At 44.3% G+C, this 23,851-nt stretch overlaps 1 protein-coding gene across 1 annotated transcript in view; it reads left to right on the top strand.

Moving 5' to 3' along the window:
* Nucleotides 1-3,411: 3,411 nt before the first annotated feature.
* Nucleotides 3,412-23,851, top strand: part of LOC138854243 (probable glutamate receptor) — a 65,715-nt gene continuing 45,275 nt past the window's right edge. The window contains exons 1-5 of the mRNA XM_070096260.1: nt 3,412-3,821; nt 8,215-8,342; nt 9,555-9,676; nt 10,784-11,039; nt 11,397-11,542. Of these exons, the coding sequence (XP_069952361.1) occupies nt 3,412-3,821; nt 8,215-8,342; nt 9,555-9,676; nt 10,784-11,039; nt 11,397-11,542 (1,062 nt within the window). The remainder of the gene's footprint in view (nt 3,822-8,214; nt 8,343-9,554; nt 9,677-10,783; nt 11,040-11,396; nt 11,543-23,851) is intronic.

Below are 23,851 nucleotides of genomic sequence, written 5' to 3'. Positions count from 1 at the left end.
CTTTGTAACTTGTGAGCTCATTACCTTGTACCTAGTTCAGCCATCCAAACTTTGGGGCCCAGTCCCTGGATCCATTACGTACCTCTGTAATCTGTAAATACCTTTGTAACTTGTCATGATTGTGACTAGACCTACCCGGAGTTCATTACCTTTGTAATTTGTGAGTTCATTACCTTTGTAAATTGTGAATTCATTACCTCTGTAACTTGCTCAGCTATCAAAACTTTGGAGTCCAGTCCCTGGACCAATTATGTACCTCTGTAATCTTTTGACTACCGCCCACAGGATGGGTATGGGGTGCATAATAAGCATATTAAACTAACTAACTCTTCGCATCAGACACTCCTCTAACTCATGGGTATCTCATGGAGAGGCGTCCTGTTCCACTTTATGAGAATTGTCTAGTTCCTGTTTCAATTTCCCATATTCTATTGGACTATCCTGGCTATCAACAAGCACGTAGAATTTTCCGCGATGTTGTCACCGCTCTCACGCCCTTTATTTTCCCTCCTTCTGACGGACCCACCTTTGACACTGACTACCTCTTCTACTTTTTGGCAGCAATTGATATACTACACAACTTTGATAATCCTTCCTTTAGCACTCCTCACAGTCCCTCCTAACTTTACCTTTATTGTCATCTCCACCCTTATTTATCCTTAGATCCTGCATCAATTCCTACTACGCAGCGCTGTATGACCCTGGTAGGTTTAGCGCTTCCTTTTGGTTATAATAATATTATATTTACTGCTACTACTTCAGTAGTAATAATAATTATCATGTACAGGTTGGAGCTGGCTGGCTGGAGTGGACAAAGGTGGAATGGGTGGTGGTGAAGGATCCAAGACAGGACCAAAACTATACTAGCTCAGGCCAAGACCTGGGCTATATCCTGGCTCAGGTACTCCGAGTAGGCACACAGGTCAGAAAAATGTTTAATTTCAGATTCTATGCCAAAGTCTAGCTAAATATCTAGAAATCAAAAAGGAGAAATGTATTGTCCACTCTGGTTGCGTCTGTTCGGAGTAGACTTTTGCTACTACTCAGCTAGGCTGTGTGAAGCTCAGCTAGGCTGTGTGAAGTTCACCTAGGCTGTGCGAGGCTCAGCTAGGCTGTGCGAGGCTCATCTAGGCTGTATGAGGCTCATAACAATTAAGCATAATATTAATAAGTCTAGGAATCACATGACAAGCCAATCCTGAACTAAGCCAGTGTCTTCCCCAATGGTGTGCCGTGGTGGCCCGTGGCCTGGTAGGCAACGCTCTGTTTTACAGTGTCTGTGGTTCGATCCCCAGAAAGGGTGAAAACCTGTTGTCTCCGTTAACCTAGCAAGTAAGTAGGTACCTGGATGTTAGTCGACTGGTGTGGTCGCATCCTGGGACACAAGATTCATTGAGGACCCTATTACAACCCAGGAACAAAGGAGGTCTTATCCTGGGTATAGAGGGGAACAAGGAGCAGAACAAACACAGCTGAATGACTTTGAATTATATTTTCCTTCACCAAGTGCGATTATAGGCATTTACAAGTATGTACACTATATACAGTTGGAAATATATGTGTACAACACGGTAAATTAGGAGGCAAAGACACAGCCTGGAAACAGAATGGACAACCGTATTAAATCAGCAGCTGGTTGGAAATGACGAGGGTGAGAATGTGAGCCGTATGCACTTCACCTCCACAACTGCCAGATTCACAATACGATTGGCTGAACCTAGGAACTGATCTGACGATGGGGCCCTGATCGTCCGAGCCACAGTTACCTGGTTCACTGATAGGGGGGGGGGTAGCCTTTTATGAGTGTGCTCACATGCTCCGAATAAAGGTTACATACTCTTGGCAAGCAACAGACCCCAATGAAAAAAGACAGTCCTCGAGGACGCACTGACTTTCTTGGGTTATCCTGGGTGGCTAACCCTCCGGAGTTAAAAATCCGAACAAAATCTTATCTGGTCTACACAGGCTTGGTAAGTCTTCGCCAAACAGATATATTTCTATAGAGTTTAGTATGGACACTTTTGACCACACATGAAGTCTATTCTGTTCCGATTATTAACCTGAAAGGTTAGTAACTCAGGATGTCATCAGACTGTGTTATTCTATTTTGGATCCTTTAATCCTCTCCTCCAGGATGCGACCCACATCAGCCAACTAACACCCAGGTACATACTTACTGCTAGGTGAACAAGGACAGCAGGCGTAAGGAAACATGACCAACGTTTTCACTCGTGCCGAGGCTCGAACCCCGGTCCATGAATGTAGGAACTGAGTCGACTAACTTTGATAGGTCCAGGCTTTGAAATGCGATGAGTTAAAATAACAGTTCTTAACTTGTAAATTCAACCGTGTAAATTTTAGAGGTTAAATAATTCCACAAAGAGGTAAATAATTTAATTGGAAGGTAGGTAACTGCAATGGATAATAATTTAAATAATTCTTTATAATCATACAGGTGGCGGTATTGACACGAATGTCAGACCACTCACAAGACTATCTGGTCAACGCAACATTTGTCGATATCGATGGTAGAGTCAGGTAAGTCCTACAGTAATTGTATGAAACACCAGCACATTGATGAAAAAGACGTGATATTGACTACCGTGATATTGACTACCGTGATATTGACTACCGTGATATTGACTACCGTGATATTGACTACCTCAAGACTGTGACCGGGTGTGGACGTGTGAGTGGATCATTACTTTGTAATTTGTTCATGATTGTAACCATGTATAGACGTGTAGATGATTCATTACCTTCGTAACTTGGTCATGATTGTGATCAGATCTACCTGCAATAACTTTGTAACTTGTTCAGCTATCAAAACTTTGGGACCCAGTCCCTGGACCCATTATGTACCTCTGTAATCTTTTGACTACCACATAATAAAGATATTAAACTTTAACTGCTCAAGAAAGAGGAGGGTGTATCTAATTCCTTGGATCAAGACACCTTTCATCCCCTCTTCCTCCGAAGGAATGCCTGCTAAGCCTGTAATGAGTATGCAGGGAATTTGTCGTGAATCTTGGGGAAGTCTGTCGAAAGTCAGTGAAAATTAGTTAGTTTAATATGTTTATTATGCACCCCACACCCATCCTGTGGGCGGTAGTCAAAAGATTACAGAGGTACATAATGGTTCCAGGGACTGGACTCCAAAGTTTTGATAGCTGAGCAAATTACAGAGGTAATGAACTCAATTACAAAGGTAATGAACTCACAATTTACAAAAGGTGAAAAGGTGTCATAATTGTGTTACATCTATTGCAAGTCTGAGAAATCTGTCGTGAGGATGTCATAACAATGTATATATACCAACAGATGTATACTCTGTATACACCAAAGAGGGATTTATCTTTTAGCTTATATACACATAGTTTAGATTCTAAACCTAACAAACTAACAACGGCGATGCCACTATCGTACCTTTCACTTCTCTTTGACAGGTTTGAGCGCCGAGGAGTGGTGCAGGTGGATTACTTTAATCACCAGGGGAACCAATTGGGCCAGTTAGACCAACAGGAATGTCACTTAGGCCAACAGGAGGGCCACTCTGGCCAGAAGGTAGACCACTTTAGCCAGGTGGGCAAGATGGCTGGACATAAGGCAGGCAGCCATAACACGTCTGTGTCTGTGAGGAGTGTTGTGTTGCCCTCACTAGAGCAGTTGTACAGGGACTTCCACGGCCGTCAATTAGTGGTGGCCGTGGTCGACAACTGGCCATTCTTCGGCCTTCGCTACCTAGCCAACGGAGTGGCCACCGCAGACTCTGGTCTCGACGTCAGCATCCTCGACACCCTCAGCCAAAAATTCAACTTCACGTAAGAATAAGCTGCCTCTGTCACCGCTGTTAACGTTAGTTTAATATCTTTATTATGCACCCCATACCCATCCTCTGGGCGGCAGTGAAAAAAAAATTAGAAGTACATAATAAGTCCAGGGACTGGGCCCCAAAGTTTTGATAGCTGAAAAAGTTACAAAGGTAAGGTGATGCACAGTACCACTCATTAAAGTTGTGACCGGGTGTGGACGTGTGAATTGCTTATTACTTTGTAATTTGTTCATGATTGTAACCATGTATAGATGTGTAGATGATTCATTGCCTTTGTAACTTGGTCATGAATGTGACCAGATCTACCTACAGTTCATTATCTTTGTAACTTGCTCAGCTATCAAAACTTTGCGGCCCAGTCCCTGGACCCATTATGCACCTTAGACTTTCAAAAGGCCTTCGATATTCTCAACCACAATATCTTATGTAAGAAACTTCAAGCTATCGGCATAGCTATCGGCAACAGACCTAGCCCCACTCCAGGTACCTCCAGGTAAACTCCACAAAGGGGGCAGTAAAGCAATAGCAAAGAACTACAGACCGATAGCACTAACATCCCATATCATAAAAATCTTTGAAAGGGTCCTAAGAAGCAAGATCGCCACCCATCTAGATACCCATCAATTACACAACCCAGGGAAACATGGGTTTAGAACAGGTCGCTCCTGTCTGTCTCAGCTACTGGATCACTACGACAAGGTCCTAGATGCACTAGAAGACAAAAAGAATGCAGATGTAATATATACAGACTTTGCAAAAGCCTTCGACAAATGTGACCATGGTGTAATAGCGCACAAAATGCGTGCTAAAGGAATAACAGGAAAAGTTGGTAGATGGATCTATAATTTCCTCACATACAGAACACAAAGAGTAGTAGTCAACAGAGTAAAGTCTGAGGCGGCTACGGTGAAAAGCTCTGTTCCACAAGGCACAGTACTCGCTCCCATCTTGTTTCTCATCCTCATATCTGACATGCACAAGGATGTCAGCCACAGCACCGTGTCTTCCTTTGCAGATGACACTCGAATCTGCATGACAGTGACTTCCATTGCAGACACTGCAAGGCTCCAGGCGGACATCAACCAAATCTTTCAGTGGGCTGCAGAAAACAATATGAAGTTCAACGATGAGAAATTTCAATTACTCCGATACCTGGAGTTTACCTGGAGAGAGTTCCGGGGGTCGACGCCCCCGCGGCCCGGTCTTTGACCAGGCCTCCTGGTGGATCAGAGCCTGATCAACCAGGCTGTTACTGCTGGCTGCACGCAAACCAACGTACGAGCCACAGCCCGGCTGGTCAAAATTAAAACTTCATTAGAGTACAAAACAAATTCCTTCCACAAAATAGAGCAAAAAACCAACGTCAAAGACCTGGGAGTGATCATGTCGGAGGATCTCACCTTCAAGGACCATAACATTGTGTCAATCGCATCTGCTAGAAAAATGACAGGATGGATAATGAGAACCTTCAAAACTAGGGATGCCAAGCCCATGATGACACTCTTCAGGTCGCTTGGTCTATCTAGGCTGGAATATTGCTGCACACTAACAGCACCTTTCAAGGCAGGTGAAATTGCTGACCTAGAAAATGTACAGAGAACCTTCACGGCGCGCATAACGGAGATAAAACACCTCAATTACTGGGAGCGCTTGAGGTTCCTAAAACTGTATTCCCTGGAACGCAGGCGGGAGAGATACATGATTATATACACCTGGAAAATCCTAGAGGGACTAGTACCGAACTTGCACACGAAAATCACTCACAACGAAAGCAAAAGACTCGGCAGACGATGCAACATTCCCCCCAATGAAAAGCAGGGGTGTCACTAGCACGTTAAGAGACAATACAATAAGTGTCAGGGGCCCGAGACTGTTCAACTGCCTCCCAGTATACATAAGGGGGATTACCAATAGACCCCTGGCTGTCTTCAAGCAGGCACTGGACAAACACCTGATCAGCAGGGCTGTGGCTCGTACGTTGGATTGCGTGCAGCCAACAGTAACAGCCTGGTTGATCAGGCTCTGATCCACCAGGAGGCCTGGTCACAGACCGGGCCGCGGGGGCGTTGACCCCCGGAACTCTCTCCAGGTAAACTCCAGGTAACAGGTTCCATAGACTGGTTTAAGTCTTATCTTAGCAATAAGAAACAAATTGTCAATATCAACAAAACAGAATCAGAACCCCTGCCGATAGCATGTGGAGTTTCCGTAGGTAGTATTCTCGGTCCCTTATTATTTCTATGTTATGTAAATGACATGTCCATCAGTGTCAAATGCAAACTCCTACTGTATGTGGGTGACAGTGTTGTGTTAGTGCCAGGTAAAGACCCACAAGATACAGCTAATGTAATAACCCTAGAACTGGATTCCTGCAGTAAATGGTTAGTAGACAACAAACTATCGTAACACCTCGGGAAAACGGAAGACTTACTCTTTGGCACGAAACAAAAACTGAGAAGGGTAAATAATTTTAATGTCAGATGTAATGGGGAACCCATCACTTCAGTTTCCTCAGTAAAATATCTGGGAATCCCCTTTGACCCATGCATGTCAGGAGAACTGATAGGGAACAGTGTAGTAAAGAAAGCGAATGCCAGACTGAAGTTCCTCTATAGACAAGCACAATGTCTACCTACTGAGGCTCGCAGGACCCTATATCTATCCCTTATACAATGTCATATGGATTACGCTTGCTCTTCATGGTACTCTGTCTTGACAAAAAAAACGAAAAATAAACTGCAAATCACCCAGAACAAAATTGTAAGATTCATTTTGGGCTGGGTCCAAGAGAACATATAGACCAGGATGAATTACAACAATTGGATATGCTGAATGTTGAAGACAGAGTAAAACAACTGAAGTTAAATCAGGTTTATAAAATTACTCACAATCAGTGTCCAGAATATCTTGCTGTTAGTTTCTAATTTTGTCAAGGCTGGGAACCGAAGCAATCATAGTAGGAGGTGGAGAAAGCACAACTTTGTAGTAGTGGCCAGGCTTCAAACACCTTTTATTGTACAACAATAAAGGAATAGAACAGTTTGCCTGCACATGTCAAAGCCAGCCATAGCATAAGCCAATTCAAGAAGAGAGCCAAAAGGTACCTATTGAATGTTTCGACGGAAAAGGAGGAGAATGATTTTTTTTTTTTTTAGCTAACATTCATGTAAATGTAAATAACTCTTTTTATCTTATTCCTAGCATATCCCCTTTATAGTATAATAATAAGATATCTCCTACATTGTATAATAATAAGGTATTAAAAGGACCCCAGTGATCGACACCATGCCTAACCCTTCTAGGGTAGGGTAGGTGCCTGAGCCCGAACCTTTAGCTCATAAGACTGTCATTCCCATTAGCCCCATTGGGGCGGGGATGGCAGACCAGAGAGGCCTAGCTTGTGGCTAGGCCTGGGGACACTTGGTCCCAAAGATGAGGAGGTACTTGTGCCTCCTCCCATGGGAGACTTAGGTCTCAGGCACTCCCTAAAGAAGGAGCCAAGGCCGGGCCACCACTTGGAAAAGGCCCGGGCCGGGAGAATACCGGCTAATCTTTAATAATAATAATAATAAGGACCCCAATGGAAATAAGTCACTGTCTAACTTTTTTGGGTTATCCTAGTGTGGAAAATACTGTATATATTTTCCAGAAATACAGTAGTTATATGTAAATAGATGGTCATACTGTATTTAATAAAATTTGTTATCGAAAACGGGAAGCTGCGCCTGCGCAGGACACTCGCCATTTTGTTTTAATTGGACACTAACGGTAATGTATAATGGGAAGAATTTTTCGTGCTCTAGAGGTTAAAATTGGATTGACACCTCTCAAATAGGAGGCGAAATTGTTGGATGTGCATTCCTGCATAACTTGAGATATCAGGCGACTGGACAAGACAACTCCAGGAACCTCAGATAAGCTATTTAGATTTATGTTATAATTCTGGCCAGTGTTTTCATAAATTTAGTTAGTGAGGTTTTCTGAGTATGATACAACTTGGTCTCCAGTCAAAAAGATATTCTCCTTCTGTTATGTATATGTGTATATATATATAACCATTTATTATTTTTAATATACAGTCCACAAATTTATATATTTACCAGCATTCCTGGTGATGTATCTTTTAGTTATTATTAATAGGTCCAGAGCAACTTGTGGATATGACAGTGGTAGGTATCGAAGGGGGACATTTTTTGCGACCTAGGTGTCCCAAATTCCTACTTGTCTAACTGATAAATAATAATTATCTTTGTTCATTTACTGTTATGTACATAATGATACATTCAGATAAATGCAATTTTCCACACCTAGGTTCTCTTCACATATGCTGCTATGTATGATAGCCTATGTAACTGTGTGTATACCTGAATAAACTTAATTAGGTACGTGGTTCGTGTTGCTGAGGACGGACAGTGGGGCGGGCCGCAGCCCGACGGTAGCATATCAGGCATCATTGGTATGGTAGCCAGGCATGAAGCTGACATCGCTATAGACGAACTTACCATCACTGGTGAGTGCAGACAAATTGATGAATAAGACACATATGCAAACACCTTAGGAACTCTAGGTGTTGCACATGTGTTTTACCTATTAACTGTTAGGACTGTTTTGTGTCATACATGTTCTGACATTTCAGTGTGTCGGATAAAATCAGGGTAGGTACACGATACTATTTATATCTAATTTGAAACTAACAAAAATGGTAAGTCACTGCTATTAAAAACGATTTTAAGTTAGCCAAATGAAGAGCTCACACAGGCCCTGTGGCACCTTTGTAAGTGGATATTAGTTAGAAGTAAAATAATTTTTATTAGGTATGGATACAGAGGCATTGGTTGTAGTTCTAGATAGTCCTGCATTTTAATCAGGGAAAGAGCTAAACCTACAGAACTGCGAACTGAGAATGAGAGGCAGTCAGATTTGATCCAAGGGGAGGATAGTTCCACTCCTGATTCAGTCTCCATTACCTGTCTCACACCTTAGCTTGTCATGCCCGAGCCACACGACCAACGACACAATGACTGTCTGACAGGTCATGTCTGACAACAGTCATAGAGACTGAACCACCACGTCTTAATCATAGTGGCAGAATCCCTGAAGCTCCAGCCATGGAGTCTGAACCTCCACGTCACAGTCATAACAACAGACTCCCCAAGTTTCAAGCCTTCCAGCTGAAGGGTTATTTACTTTTTTTGTAATCTATGAAGGAAGTGCTAAACCCATAGGGGACATATAGCGCCTTGAGGAATGAGACGCGTTAATATTCGATCCAAGTAATGGTAGCTTCAGTCCTTTGGATCGAGAAATCACAAACGTTTTATTTATAAAAAGTAAATAAATCTTTATACAATATAGTTTCAAATTTAGGTTGGATAAGTACATGAGTGGGAGGGGTTGGATTTGAGTGGGACTTTCACATCAGAGCTTATTTCTTGGGTGGCATTGAAAATTGGGTTGGGAAAATGTTTTGTTAGTGGGATGAATTGTAAAGGACCTGCCTAGTATGGGCCAACAGGCCTCCTGCAGTGTTCCTCCTTTCTTATGTTCTTATGTTCTTATGAGCATAAGTCTGCAAATAATAGTGTTGTTTTTATTGTTGTTAATAATAATGATAATAATAATAACCATTAATAATAATAATAATAGTAATAATAATAATAATAATAATAATAATAATAATAATAATAATAATAATAATAATAATAATAATTTCCTTTTCTAGCTGCTCGAGAGGAAGTAGTAGACTTCACACAGCCGTATTTCCAAGAGTCGACCATATTAGTGTCTCGAGCACCTGCTCCACGAAATATAGCTTTTGCTATCTTCTCTCCCTTCACTACTCTCGTAGGTGGTGATATATTTATTACTGATATTGTTTGCTTACTGTTACTGTAAATGATGGTGAAAAAATTCATTCATTTAGTAAATGCAAAATGTGGATGAAGCCTGATAATTTCAGATTTCTTATCATTAGGAATAAAGTGCTTTGTTATATCCTTATTATGCTAGCTAAGTTGCAGTGGTAATGAACTCTTTACAATTTAATACCTGAATGGGGTCTCCATTTGTACATCATCGACATTCCTTAGAAGAACTAGTAAATGAGTCTTCAAGTATCAATCGCATCTGCTAGAAAAATGACAGGATGGATAATGAGAACCTTCAAAACTAGGGAGGCCAAGCCCATGATGACACTCTTCAGGTCACTTGTTCTATCTAGGCTGGAATATTGATGCACACTAACAGCACCTTTCAAGGCAGGTGAAATTGCCGACCTAGAAAATGTACATAGAACTTTCACGGCGCGCATAACGGAGAAAAAACACCTCAATTATTGGGAGCGCTTGAGGTTCCTAAACCTGTATTCCCTGGAACGCAGGAGGGAGAGATACATGATTATATACACCTGGAAAATCCTAGAGGGACTAGTACCGAACTTGCACACGAAAATCACTCACTACGAAAGCAAAAGACTTGGCAGACAATGCACCATCCCCCCAATGAAAAGCAGGGGTGTCACTAGCACGTTAAGAGACCATACAATAAGTGTCAGGGGCCCGAGACTGTTCAACTGCCTCCCAGCACACATAAGGGGGATTACCAACAGACCCCTGGCAGTCTTCAAGCTGGCACTGGACAAGCACCTAAAGTCAGTTCCTGATTAGCCGGGCTGTGGCTCGTACGTTGGTTTGCGTGCAGCCAGCAGCAACAGCCTGGTTGATCAGGCTCTGATCCACCAGGAGGCCTGGTCACAGACCGGGCCGCGGGGGCGTTGACCCCCGGAACTCTCTCCAGGTAAACTCCAGGTAAGTTATATGTCAAAGTTACTTAATACCTTTGAGTTAGAACTGGAACTATCATTCCCTTCTCTGAATCGAACCTGATTGTCTCTCATTCCTAGGCATTGTTTGACACCTGCACGTGCTAGCTTCCTTTCTCGGTCCCTAACAGATGTGGATCCTGCTGGGGACCACCACAGTGCTCATGGGACCGCTTGTGTGGGTCGTGGCTTATATCCACCGCTCGTGGGCTCCCATACACACAGAAAGATACGACCATGAGAGAGCTCCAGAACATCGGTCACTACAATACCTGATTTTCAACATATATAGGTGTTTGGTGTGGCAGGGCAACATGGTCATCACGGAGGAGTGGTCGATTCGCGAGCTGTTTATGGTCTGGTATACCTTCACTTCTATTATTTATGGTATACCTTCGCCTATAATATTTATGGTATACCTTCACCTGTATTATTTATAGTCAGAATCGCGCAGAGTTAAAGTATAACATAAACACTCTCTTAGTAGTTCATTATTGCCGTATTTAGTCTAAGCTCATTAAACGCATATTAATTCCTTTTTACACTATCCAAAAAGTAGATATTTAATAATTAAATCACTATCCATGTAAAGTGTCCTCCATCTATGTAACTTCTCATCCATATGAACTCTTCTCTACTAATCTGAGTTCTGCTGAATACACCTAACATCATCTCCATGTATATAAAATCTACATTATCTAAATTCTTCTTCATGCATTTAATGTCTTCTATCCTCTCCTCCAGCCATCTACTCGGGGTCATTAACAGCCTTCTTAGCCAGACCATCCTTCGAGGCTCCCATAGACTCCCTGGAGGACCTGCTGAAGGCCACGAAGCAGGGCTATATCCCCATCTTCCTCGCTGGCACCAGTAACGAGTTCCTTTTCAAGGTAATTATTACTGTCAAGCATCTGCTTGACAGTAGGGGTTGCAAGATTCTGCATGAGACACTAAGTATGCTCACACCTTGAGTATGCTCCACTTTCTTGAGTCTAGTGACTTTCTTGATACGGTTCAGGATTGCTTTTTAGAACAGGTTGTGACAGAACCAACTAGAGGAAACAATCTGCTTGATTTGGTTCTTGCCAACAAAGATTCACTAATTAATAATCTTGAGGTTAATGATGAGCTTGGGGAAAGTGATCACATTATTATTATTATAATCAAAAAGAAGCGCTAAGCCACAAGGGCTATACAGCGTTGCAGGGTAGGGAAGGAAGCAAGGGAATTGGATGGCAGAAGGGAGGGGGGATGATCAGCAGGTTACAGAAAACAGCGGGGCAGGGGATAGTACGGGGGTAGAGGGTAGCAAGAGATACAAGTAGAAAGGGCTGAAAGTATCAGAATTTGTGAAGTAAGTCAGTCGTTGTCAAAAAGTCAATGAGAGAGTCCGGATGAAAGGTGGGTCCATCAGCGAGAAGGGAAGGTAAAGAGAGAGCAGCGGGGCGAAGACGACGACAGAGGTAAATTCTGCGTGCTCGTTGATAAAGTGGGCAGTCCAACAGAATGTGGCTGACTGATAATGGAGCTTGGCAATTCTCACAGAGAGGAGCAAGACGCCTCTCCATGAGATATCCATGAGTAAGACGAGTATGGCCAATGCGAAGACGGGAGAGAGTAGTCTCCCAACCTCGACACTGGTGATAAGAAGACGGCCAGTAACCTATACTCGGTTTAATAGACTGAAGTTTGTTGCCGAGCATAGTAGACCAACGTTGTTGCCAACGGGTGTGAAGGTGGGAAGATATTACAGCAAAATAGTCCGTACATGGAATACCTCTATAAGAAACTGGTAGGTCATGTACTGCTGACCGCGCAGCAGTGTCTGCCTGTTCATTGCCCTGTACGTCAACATGACCAGGGACCCAACAAAAAACAATATCTTTATGCTTAGTAAAGATGCGGCGTAGCCAAAGTTGGATACGGAGGACTAAGGGGTGAGGTGTATCAAATTTTTGTATAGCCTGTAAAGCACTAAGGGAGTCTGAGACAACCACAAATGATGACACAGGCATAGATGCAATACGGATAAGTGCTGTAAGGATGGCATATAATTCAGCAGTAAAAATACTAGCTGAAGATAGTAAATGCCCTTGTACGACGCTGTCCGGAAACACTGCTGCGAATCCTACGCCGTCAGAAGACTTAGAGCCATCTGTGTACACAGCAATGGCATGAGAATGAGAGTGAAAGTGGTCAAGAAAAAGAGAGCGGGAAGCGACCGTAGACAGTTGGGCTTTCGAGCAAGGGAGGGAGAAAGAACAGACTCGAACAGCTGGAACTTCCCAGGGGGGTAGGGAAAAGTGAGATGCTACATGTACATAGAAAGGTGGTAGTTGAAGAGAAGACAAGAGCGAATAAAGGCGAAGAGAGAAGGGACGGAGTAAGCAGGGGCGGCGAACAAATAAAGAATGTCTACTAATATCAGTGACCATTCTATAAATGGAAGGATTGCGGAGATCATGAGAGCGTACATAGTAGCGCAGGCAATGGGCATCACGGCGATCAGATAAGGATGGAACGTTCGCTTCTGCATAGAGGCTTTCGACAGGGGAAGAGCGAAAAGCACCAAGGCATAAACGTAATCCTTGGTGATGAATGGGGTTAAGGCTAGAGAGAGTAGCAGGAGATGCCGCTGAATAGATCTGGTCACCATAATCAAGTTTCGATAAAATAAGGGTGGAATGTAGGTGAAGGAGGGTTCGACGATCAGCTCCCCACGAAAGATGAGCAAGGGTTTTAAGAAGGTTCAGCCGGCTGTGACAAGTTGCCTTCAGAGAGGTAATGTGAGGTTTCCAGGATAACCTACGATCAAAGAGGAGGCCCAGAAACTTGACTGTATCACGTTCAGGGATACGTGAGCCATAGAGGTACAAAGGATGATCAGAGATGACAGAGCGTCTAGTGAAAGTGATTTGGTGGGTTTTAGTGCTGGAAAATTTAAACCCATGTGTGGTGGCCCAATTGGAAACACGGTCGACTGCATGCTGGAGAGAAACTGTAAGGAGGTGACAGTCAGCGCCTGCACAGGCAATAGCGAAGTCATCAACATAGAGTGATGACCAAATATTTGATGGAAGACTAGAAGCCAAATCATTAATAGCAAGGAGAAAAAGTGTTGTGCTCAGAACACATCCCTGGGGGACACCTTCAGCTTGGATAAAGTCCGGGGAGAGCACATTATTAACCCGAACACGGAAATGCCTGTCAGTTAAAAAGTTCTTAAGGAAGGATGGTAGATTGCCTCGAAGGCCTAAGGAGTGGGCTTGGGCTAAAATATTATACCTCCAAGTTGTGTCATATGCCTTCTCAAGGTCAAAAAATATGGCAATAACTGAGTGGTTATTCGCAAAGGCATTACGAACATACGTATCCAAGCGCAGTAAGGGGTCTATGGTAGAACGTCCCTTACGAAAGCCATATTGACGAGTGGAGAGACTGTTGTGTGTCTCTAAATACCACACTAAACGTCTATTTACTAGACGTTCCATTACTTTGCAAACTGCACTGGTAAGAGCAATGGGACGATAGTGGGAGGTTTCATGTCCCGTAGTGCCTGGTTTGCGGAAAGGGAGAACAATGGCGGATTTCCACAGCTGTGGAAGAACTCCTTGTGACCAAATAAGATTGTAAAGGCGTAATAGGACTGCAAGGGCTGACTGATGTAAATGTTGTAGCATACGAATATGAATGTCGTCGGGCCCAGCTGCCGATGATCGACAAGCTGAGAGTGTTGCCTCCAGTTCTTGAAGTGTAAAAGGCACATTATACTATTCTTCTCTGAGAGAAGAAAAGTCCAAGGGTGCTAACTCTCTGGCAGACTTTGAGGAAAGAAATGAGGGGCATAGATGGAGTCCCTGAGAAATACGGACCAGATGATTGCCAATTTCATTGGCAACATCTAGTGGGTTTGCTATATCAACACCGGCAACCCGCAGAACAGGAGCCGGGTCAGGAGAATATTTACCACTCAGTTTTCGTACTTTTTTCCAGACTGCACTCATAGAGGAAGCAGAGGTGATGGTGGAGACATAATCTCGCCAGCAAGTGCGTTTAGCGTCACGGATGACACGGCGAGCGATCGCACGCTTCTGTTTAAAATCAAGGAGTCGCTCTGTGGTTCTATTGTACCGGTACCTGCCCCATGCAGCGCGTTTCAAACGTACTGCACGAGCACAAGCAGGAGACCACCAAGGCACGCATTTCTGAGAATGCCTGCCCAAAGTTTGGGGTATAGAATGAGAAGCTGCGGTGAAAACGGAGGACGAGAAGAGGTGTAAAAGCTCATCGATGGAGGACGAAGAAGGAACCTCTTTAAAAACAGTCAGGTGTGAGTAAAGGTTCCAATTTGGCCGATTAAATTGTCAGCGTGGGGTGCGAAGAGGTGGCGAATATGAAGGGGAAGTAAGAATGATTGGGAAATGATCACTGTCATGTAAGTCCGGGAGAACAGACCAAGTAAAGTCTAATGCGGCGGAGGAAGAGCAAACTGAGAGATCGATGCAAGAGAGAGTATGAGTCCGAGGATCAAAATGGGTGTGAGTACCTGTATTTAAAACATGGAGGGGGTGGGTGGCAAGAAAAGCCTCTAACTGAATTCCACGGGAATCACAGTGAGACCCTCCCCAGAGGAAATGGTGGGCATTAAAATCACCAAGTAACAGAATCGGTGGCGGTAATGACGAAACAAGGAAGGCAAAATCCGGAATAGATAATGCCCGAGAAGGAGAGAGATATAAAGAACAGAGCGTATACCACCTATGTAAGTGGATACGGGCTGCTGTGTAATGCAGCGAAGTATGAATAAATAGCTGATGGTACGGAATATCAGTGCGGAGAAGAAGGGCACTTTCATTAAAGGTCCCATCAGGAAAAGGATCTGAAGAATACAATAAATTATAGCCTGAGATGTGAGAAATAACAGCAGAGTGCAATTTTGGTTCCTGTAAGCAAACACCAACAGGGGTAAACTGGGAGAGTAACATCTGAAGCTCACCCCGATTACCCCTGAGGCCGCGTATATTCCACTGTAAGAAGGCCATGATTGGCAATGATAAAGATACTTGAAATCCGCAGGTAAGGGTTCCTACGGACTAGAAGGGTTAGAAAAGTCCACATGCGGAGGCAGTGGAAAATGTTCAAGCAGCGAAGGAACGGTGCGCTGTGAAGAAAGGAGTTGCGCAGATGGAGCAGAGGAGAGAGAAAGAGCGGAAGGTGGATCAGTGTCCATTGATGGTTTGGTCTCTGCAATATATTCAGAGATTGCTTCAAGTGTTTCGGAATTCAGAGATGTCGTATGGGAGACAATATTGGGAATGGTAGGGGGAGGATGAGTAAAGATTGGAACTGTATTGGACTGTACCAAGGTAGGGGGGGCGAAAGGGTGGAGGGAACTGGAGAAGCGTGGCAGGGGACAGAAGAGACAGGAACCTGGGAGGTGGCAGAAGAGGAAGAAACTTGGGAGGGAACAGGGGAGGAAGGTACATTACGAGGAGGAGGGTGAACCTCTGCACTTGTAACTGAGCCAGTGAGAGGGGAAGAACTAGGGACAGAGACAGGGAGGGTAAAATGAGGAGGTGGAAGATGGGTAGGAGGTGTTACCGGACCTTTTTTTGACTTTTGAGAAGTAGAGGGACGATTGGGAAGAGGTGTCGTACGAGGTCTCGTCGATACTGAGGCTTGTAAGAGAGAACTCGAAGAAGCGAGATTAGACTGAGGCGTTGAAGTAGGGACGTCTGAGCCGAGGACAGCAAAAGGATTAGATACAGGAGTGATTATGGGAGAGGTAACCACAGAGGTGGGTGTAGAAGATGGGATACCAGAAGTGGGGGGACGTTTTGAAACACGGGAATAAGAAACACGTGGGAGTCTCCCTTGGAGGCGGAGATGAGAAACTGCCATGGCATAAGGGAGACCTTCTGTCTCTTTGAGGTAACGGATTTCCCGCTCGTTTAAATAGACCTGACAACGGCGAGAGTACGAAGGGTGAGCCTCATGACAGTTAAGGCAAGAGGGAGATCGATTGCAAGACGTATTAGAATGGTCATCGGCACCACAGACTGGGCATTCGGCGATAGATCTGCAATATTTCGCTGGATGGCCAAATCGCCAGCAATTTCTACACTGTTGTGGTGTAGGGATCACCTTTCGAACTTGTAACCGATGTCCTGCTATATAAACGGAGGATGGGAGTTCTCGGCTGTCAAAAGTTAAACGAGCCACATTGCTAGGGTATCGTCTCCGCCCACGGGCAGGAAGAACGTAAGTGTCTACCTTGAGGATTGGGAGATCTTGGAGTTCCAGCTGTTCTAGAATGTCGGTGCCACATGTCTGGAAATTTTGTTGAACTATGGTATGGGGCAGAATAACGGTACCACTACAAGAATTGAGGGAATGATGTTTTTCAAGGGTGACAGGAACAGTATCTATATGGGAAAGACGAGAGAGCTCACGAGCCTGGGTAGCATTCTGTACGGTAATGATGCGCGTACCGCTCTTAAGAGCATGAAAAGAAATATCTTTACCAACATGGCGTAGGAGTGCCTTGCCAATACTATGGTCAGAAAGATAGGCAGTAGAGGAAGTTGGTCGTAAAGTGAAGAATTTAGTCCACTGTTCAGTCTGAAACTGAGCGTGGAAAGGTAGTGAAGGACGTGTCGATCGTTTCTGAGAAGAACGAGAAGGTGAAGGTGGAGAAGTATCATCAGCAGGTAATTGTCGTTGACGTTTAGGCGTGGGACCAGAGTTGGTCCGACGTGGAACGGGTCGGCGATTTGAAAATTGCCGCACCGTAGAGGGAGAGGCCGGAAGCATAGTCAGAGGAGAGCAAAGGTCTGATAAATCGAAGGAGTCAGTCGAGGCCTCAGTACCTGAAGCGGGTGAGGAAACAGCACCGGCAATAGGTACAGAGGCATGAGGAATGTCTGAAGAGTGGTCCAAAGATGAGGCGGGGTCAGAACGGGGTGCGGTATCAAGAAGGGGCCCGGGGGTACCAGGTTCATGGACTAGGGCTGCCATGGTTAGGTTACTTCTTTCTTTTTGTTTTTAAGAAAAAAAAAGAAAGAAGAAAAGAAAATAAAAATAAAAAAAAGAAAAAAAAAGGGGGGACCGGGGAGGGATAGTTCCTAGGAGGAATGAAAGGGCCAGAAATCTCCCTCCGCGCCCAAGAGGACTCGACACCGCTAGTAGCGCAGATGCAGCATGGAACCCGTGCCATACCCTACCCTTCATGCCAGTAAACCAGCAATCTGGGATAGCAACCTCACATCTGCCGAGCTACCTCGGTGGACAAAAGAGAGGGCGGCCGGATATCCGCCACAAAGCATACCTCCTTCAGCCACCACCCCCGGAATCCGAAAGGTGGCTTCCAGAGATACACCCGTCGCCCAAAAGACACCCAAAGCTACTCCGGGATACCGGAGAGGGATCGGGACATCCCTAGGCAATCCAGATTCCACGGCAAACTACGCCACCGCCAAGAAACCTCAACGGAATGGGATGGACCCCGGTGTCCTTTCCCCTACCTAGGAACTAGCGCGCCTGTGGGAGAAATCACGAAGGCTAAAAAGAGGAAGGGCAAAAGGGAGGGGTGAGGAGGAGGAGGAGGAATGGAAAAAGGGGAGGATGGGGAGGATGGGATAGGGGAGGGGAGAATGGGGGGTAATTAGGTTCGGTCTGAGGAAGAAGACCGACAGGGCTAATTCCTCAGACCAAGAGCCTCTTCACCACGCCAAGGAGCCCCCCTTGAAGAGGAAAAGTGATCACAAATCACTTAGTTTTAATATATCATGGAATTACCCAGATAACTGCTTGGCCGACTTCATGGGACTGAAAAATTACCTGGGTGGGCTAAATTGGGATGTCCTGACTATGGGTCAGGTAGGTGATCTTGGTTGCCAATATGACGTTTTTCAGAGCATAGTTCTAGCTGCCCAGACAACTTTTGTTCCCAGTAGAGAAATTAAATCTAACAAAAATGATCCCAAATGGATGAACAATAGATTAAAACATCTCATTGGTCAAAAGAGAGGCCTATATAGGCGTATCAAAAGGGGATGGGCAGTTAAGAAATCAATATATTCAGTTAAAGAGAGAAATAAAGAAAGGAATAAGAAGAGCAAAAAGGGATTATGAGGCTAAGGTCACAAGGGATTCAAAGACTAACCCAAAAGGGTTCTTTCAGGAATACAGAAGTAAGATTAGGGACAAGATTGGCCCACTTAAGAGTAACTGGTCAGATCACTGACAGTAATAAGGATATGTGTGAAATTCTAAATACCTACTTCCTCTCAGTTTTCACCCAGGAAAATACTAGCGATATTCCTGAAATAATAGATTATGTAGAACAGGATAATAATAAACTATGTACGATTGCGGTTACCTGGAGGTTACCTGGAGGTTATTCCGGGGATCAACGCCCCCGCGGCCCGGTCCATGACCAGGCCTCCCGATGGATCAGGATGGATCAGGGCGGTAACTAGTGACATGGTCCTCAGACAAATAGAGAAACTAAAACCTAACAAATCCCCAGTTCCTGATGAACTGTTTGTGCAGATATCCAAGAACTAGCTACAAGCAGTATTAAAACAGGGAAGTGTTTTTGGGTATGCCCAAATGAGATAAATCTGTGGACTAAAATCACAAGGGTATTAAAAGAGGTCAACATCAAAGCTGCTTTCATAGAAAACCTGGAAGCTTTCTACAACAGATGGGAACATAAAAAGTCCGGGCTGAATGGTACTGCCCTTGATACTGGCCATGTAGTCAGAAACTGTAAGGCTGGAGATGATGTCCTGGTAGTCAGTAAATGGGGGGCTGATAGTGCTGTCCTGGGAGACAGTAATGGGGAAGCTGGAGGTGCTGTCCTGGGAGACAGTAATGGTGAAGCTGGAGGTGCTGTCCTGGGAGACAGTAATGGTGAAGCTGGAGGTGCTGTCCTGGGAGACAGTAATGGTGTAGCTGGAGATGCTGTCCTGGGAGACAGTACTGGGGAAGCTGGAGATGCTGTCCTGGGAGACAGTAATGGTGAAGCTGGAGATGCTGTCCTGGGAGACAGTAATGGTGAAGCTGGAGATTTTGTCCAGGAAGTCGGGAATTATACGCAGGAAGGAATACATATGAATGACCTCATAGGGGACAGGAGCCATAGTAGGGAAACAAGTGTAGTCAAGGATAAGATAAAACCAATATTGCAAACTAGAAATACCGCAGGAAATAGCAAACAAGAGGACTCCACTAGCAATAGTGAGGATATATTACCAAAAACAAATGGTGGGAGCTCCATTGTTGGTGCTAGGGAGGATAGAAGTAAGACAGGGAAACATGCACCAACAGGGAATACAGTCACAGAAACCCAAGGCAAACGGAAACCAAGCCTGTGCACATACTATGCACTTGGTATCTGCTGGCATGGGAAATCTGGAAAAACAGATGGGACGTGCAACTATGACCACCCTAGAAAATGCCATGCCCATATGACAAAAGGAAAATGCAAACTCCCTTCCTGTAAGCTTTTTCACCCTGAACTGTGTACCTCTTCAGTACAGGAAAGACTGTGCTATAACTTAAATTGCCAGGCATACCATCTAAAGGGGACAAAAAGATACAAAACATCCAGGCCATGGGAAAACCTGGGTAGCCACAGCCACTCAAGAGGGAGAGGTTTTTTAGTGCCAGGAAGGAAAAAAAACTGGCAGGAAATGGCAGAAATCGTACACCAAATCCAGTCATTCCTGGAGTGGAACCACAGTCGATGGCCTCCACTCCAAACCAACAGATACAGATACTAATGCCGGAAAAAAAATCCCCCCCCCAGTACCAACAATACCACCAGTCCGATAACATTCTTCTTTGCAAATATACAGGGTCTAAAGCCAGCAACAAACAACAAAATACCTTTCATCCGTGGACTGCTTGCAGAGGCAAAGGCAATGTTCGCGGCTTTCACTGAGACCCACATAAAGGATCACTTGGACAACGAAATATGGATCCCAGGTTACAACCTATACAGATGTGACAGAGTGAACAGGCAAAAGGGGGGGGTTGGCCTGTACATTGCAGAGTCACTTGTTTGCACAGAACTGCTAAATGCCTCAAATGATGTAGTGGAAGTTTTAGCAGTAAAGGTCGAGAACCAAAACCTAGTCATTGTGATAGTCTACAAGCCTCCGGATGCAACATCCCAGCAATTCCAGGAACAGCTGTTAAAAATTGACCACTGTCTGGAAAACCTTCCAGCTCCTGCACCCAACATCTTGCTCCTGGGGGATTTCAACTTAAGGCACCTAAAATGGAGGAATATAGCAAAAAATATTGTTGCAGTAATAACACCAGGAGGCAGCTCTGATGAAAACTCACACTCACGCGAGCTTTTAAATCTCTGCACAAAATTCAATTTAAACCAGCAAATAATAGAGCCTACTAGACTGGAGAATACACTAGACCTCATCTTCACTAACATTGATGATCTGATAAGAAATATCACCATATCAAAAACAATATACTCAGATCACAACATAATTGAGGTTCAGTCATGTATGCGCAGAGCCCCAGACCGACATAATGAGATTAGTCACGAGGGAGCATTCACCAAATTCAACTTCAATAACAAAAACATAAAGTGGGACCAAGTAAACCAAGTCCTAACCGATATAAGCTGGGAAGATATACTAAGCAACACAGACCCCAACTTATGCCTAGAACAGATTAACTCGGTAGCACTCGATGTATGCACAAGGCTTATTCCTCTAAGAAAAAGGAGGAGTAGATGTAAAACAGAAAGAGACAGACGCTCCCTTTACAGGCGACGGAAAAGAATAACAGAGCGGCTAAAAGAGGTCAATATATCTGAAATGCGTAGGGAGACACTGGTCAGAGAAATAGCAAGCATCGAACTTAAGCTAAAAGAATCCTTTAGGAGTCAGGAATCGCGGGAAGAACTAAAAGCCATAAATGAAATCGAAAGAAACCCAAAGTATTCCTTCTCCTATGCCAAATCAAAATCGAGAACAACGTCCAGTATTGGGCCCCTACTTAAACAAGATGGGTCCTACACAGATGACAACAAGGAAATGAGTGAGCTACTCAAGTCCCAATATGACTCAGTTTTTAGCAAGCCACTAACCAGACTGAGAGTCGAAGATCAAAATGAATTTTTTATGAGAGAGCCACAAAATTTGATTAACACAAGCCTATTCGATGTTATCCTGACGCCAAATGACTTCGAACAGGCGATAAATGACATGCCCATGCACTCTGCCCCAGGGCCAGACTCATGGAACTCTGTGTTCATCAAGAACTGCAAGAAGCCCCTATCACGAGCCTTTTCCATCCTATGGAGAGGGAGCATGGACAAGGGGGTCGTCCCACAGTTACTAAAAACAACAGACATAGCCCCACTCCACAAAGGGGGCAGTAAATCAACAGCAAAGAACTACAGACCAATAGCACTAACATCCCATATCATAAAAATCTTTGAAAGGGTCCTAAGAAGCAAGATCACCACGCATCTAGAAACCCATCAGTTACACAACCCAGGGCAACATGGGTTTAGAACAGGTCGCTCCTGTCTGTCTCAACTATTGGACCACTACGACAAGGTCCTAAATGCACTAGAAGACAAAAAGAATGCAGATGTAATATATACAGACTTTGCAAAAGCCTTCGACAAGTGTGACCATGGCGTAATAGCGCACAAAATGCGTGCTAAAGGAATAACAGGAAAAGTCGGTCGATGGATCTATAATTTCCTCACTAACAGAACACAGAGAGTAGTCGTCAACAGAGTAAAGTCCGAGGCAGCTACGGTGAAAAGCTCTGTTCCACAAGGCACAGTACTCGCTCCCATCTTGTTCCTCATCCTTATATCCGACATAGACAAGGATGTCAGCCACAGCACCGTGTCTTCCTTTGCAGATGACACCCGAATCTGCATGACAGTGTCTTCCATTGCAGACACTGCAAAGCTCCAGGCAGACATCAACCAAATCTTTCAGTGGGCTGCAGAAAACAATATGAAGTTCAACGATGAGAAATTTCAATTACTCAGATATGGTAAACATGAGGAAATTAAATCTTCATCAGAGTACAAAACAAATTCTGGCCACAAAATAGAGCGAAACACCGTCAAAGACCTGGGAGTGATCATGTCGGAGGATCTCACCTTCAAGGACCATAACATTGTATCAATCGCATCTGCTAGAAAAATGACAGGATGGATAATGAGAACCTTCAAAACTAGGGAGGCCAAGCCCATGATGACACTCTTCAGGTCACTTGTTCTATCTAGGCTGGAATATTGCTGCACACTAACAGCACCTTTCAAGGCAGGTGAAATTGCCGACCTAGAAAATGTACAGAGAACTTTCACGGCGCGCATAACGGAGATAAAACACCTCAATTATTGGGAGCGCTTGAGGTTCCTAAACCTGTATTCCCTGGAACGCAGGAGGGAGAGATACATGATTATATACACCTGGAAAATCCTAGAGGGACTAGTACCGAACTTGCACACGAAAATCACCCACTACAAAAGCAAAAGACTTGGCAGACGATGCACCATGTGGCAAATATTTTAATTTTCCAAAGCTGTAGTGCCTAATAGGTGTTTAATGTGTCGATATGGGTCAAAAATATATTTGAAATTAGGATAGAACCAAGAGTTCCCTTTGCGCCTGCGTGGATGTGCGGGGGGACAGGTCGACTCGGGGCATGGGGAAGGCGGGCGTGTTTTAAATTGAGGGAAGAGGCAGGGAAAGCATGGGACCAGGAAATTGGTGTTCACGGCGGTTTAAGGATTAATATAGGCCTCACTTCATAATAGAAAGTGTCATAACTGTTCCTGATGAAGAGTGAGGGAACGTGATTTATGGGACCACCGTAATAAAGTGGTAAAATTAGTGAATAATGGTGGGACCGGTGCTGACTGGCATGTCGCCATGGAGTGTCCCGGGGAAAATACCCATGATCTAATCCTCACTCATCTGTCTCAGATCTTAATGGAGTGTCCTCTAATGTGTATAATAATTATGAGACATTAAATCGTCTTGTGAATTGTAATGTAATCAGTGATAATAACACTAAGTTAAGGAATATGTGAAGTGAAATGAGTCTGCCATTCTCAGAGTGAGCACGGTTTATCTCGTGTTCCTGTCTCGAGGATGGTGAAGTTTTTATGGAGTCACGACTTCTAAACCAGGACA

This window comes from Cherax quadricarinatus, chromosome 53, assembly GCF_038502225.1.
Source record: "Cherax quadricarinatus isolate ZL_2023a chromosome 53, ASM3850222v1, whole genome shotgun sequence".
In the NCBI taxonomy this organism is placed as follows: Eukaryota; Metazoa; Arthropoda; class Malacostraca; order Decapoda; family Parastacidae; genus Cherax; species Cherax quadricarinatus.
Note: the sequence above shows the minus strand (reverse complement) of the source record. Positions and strands in the feature narration are given on the sequence as shown.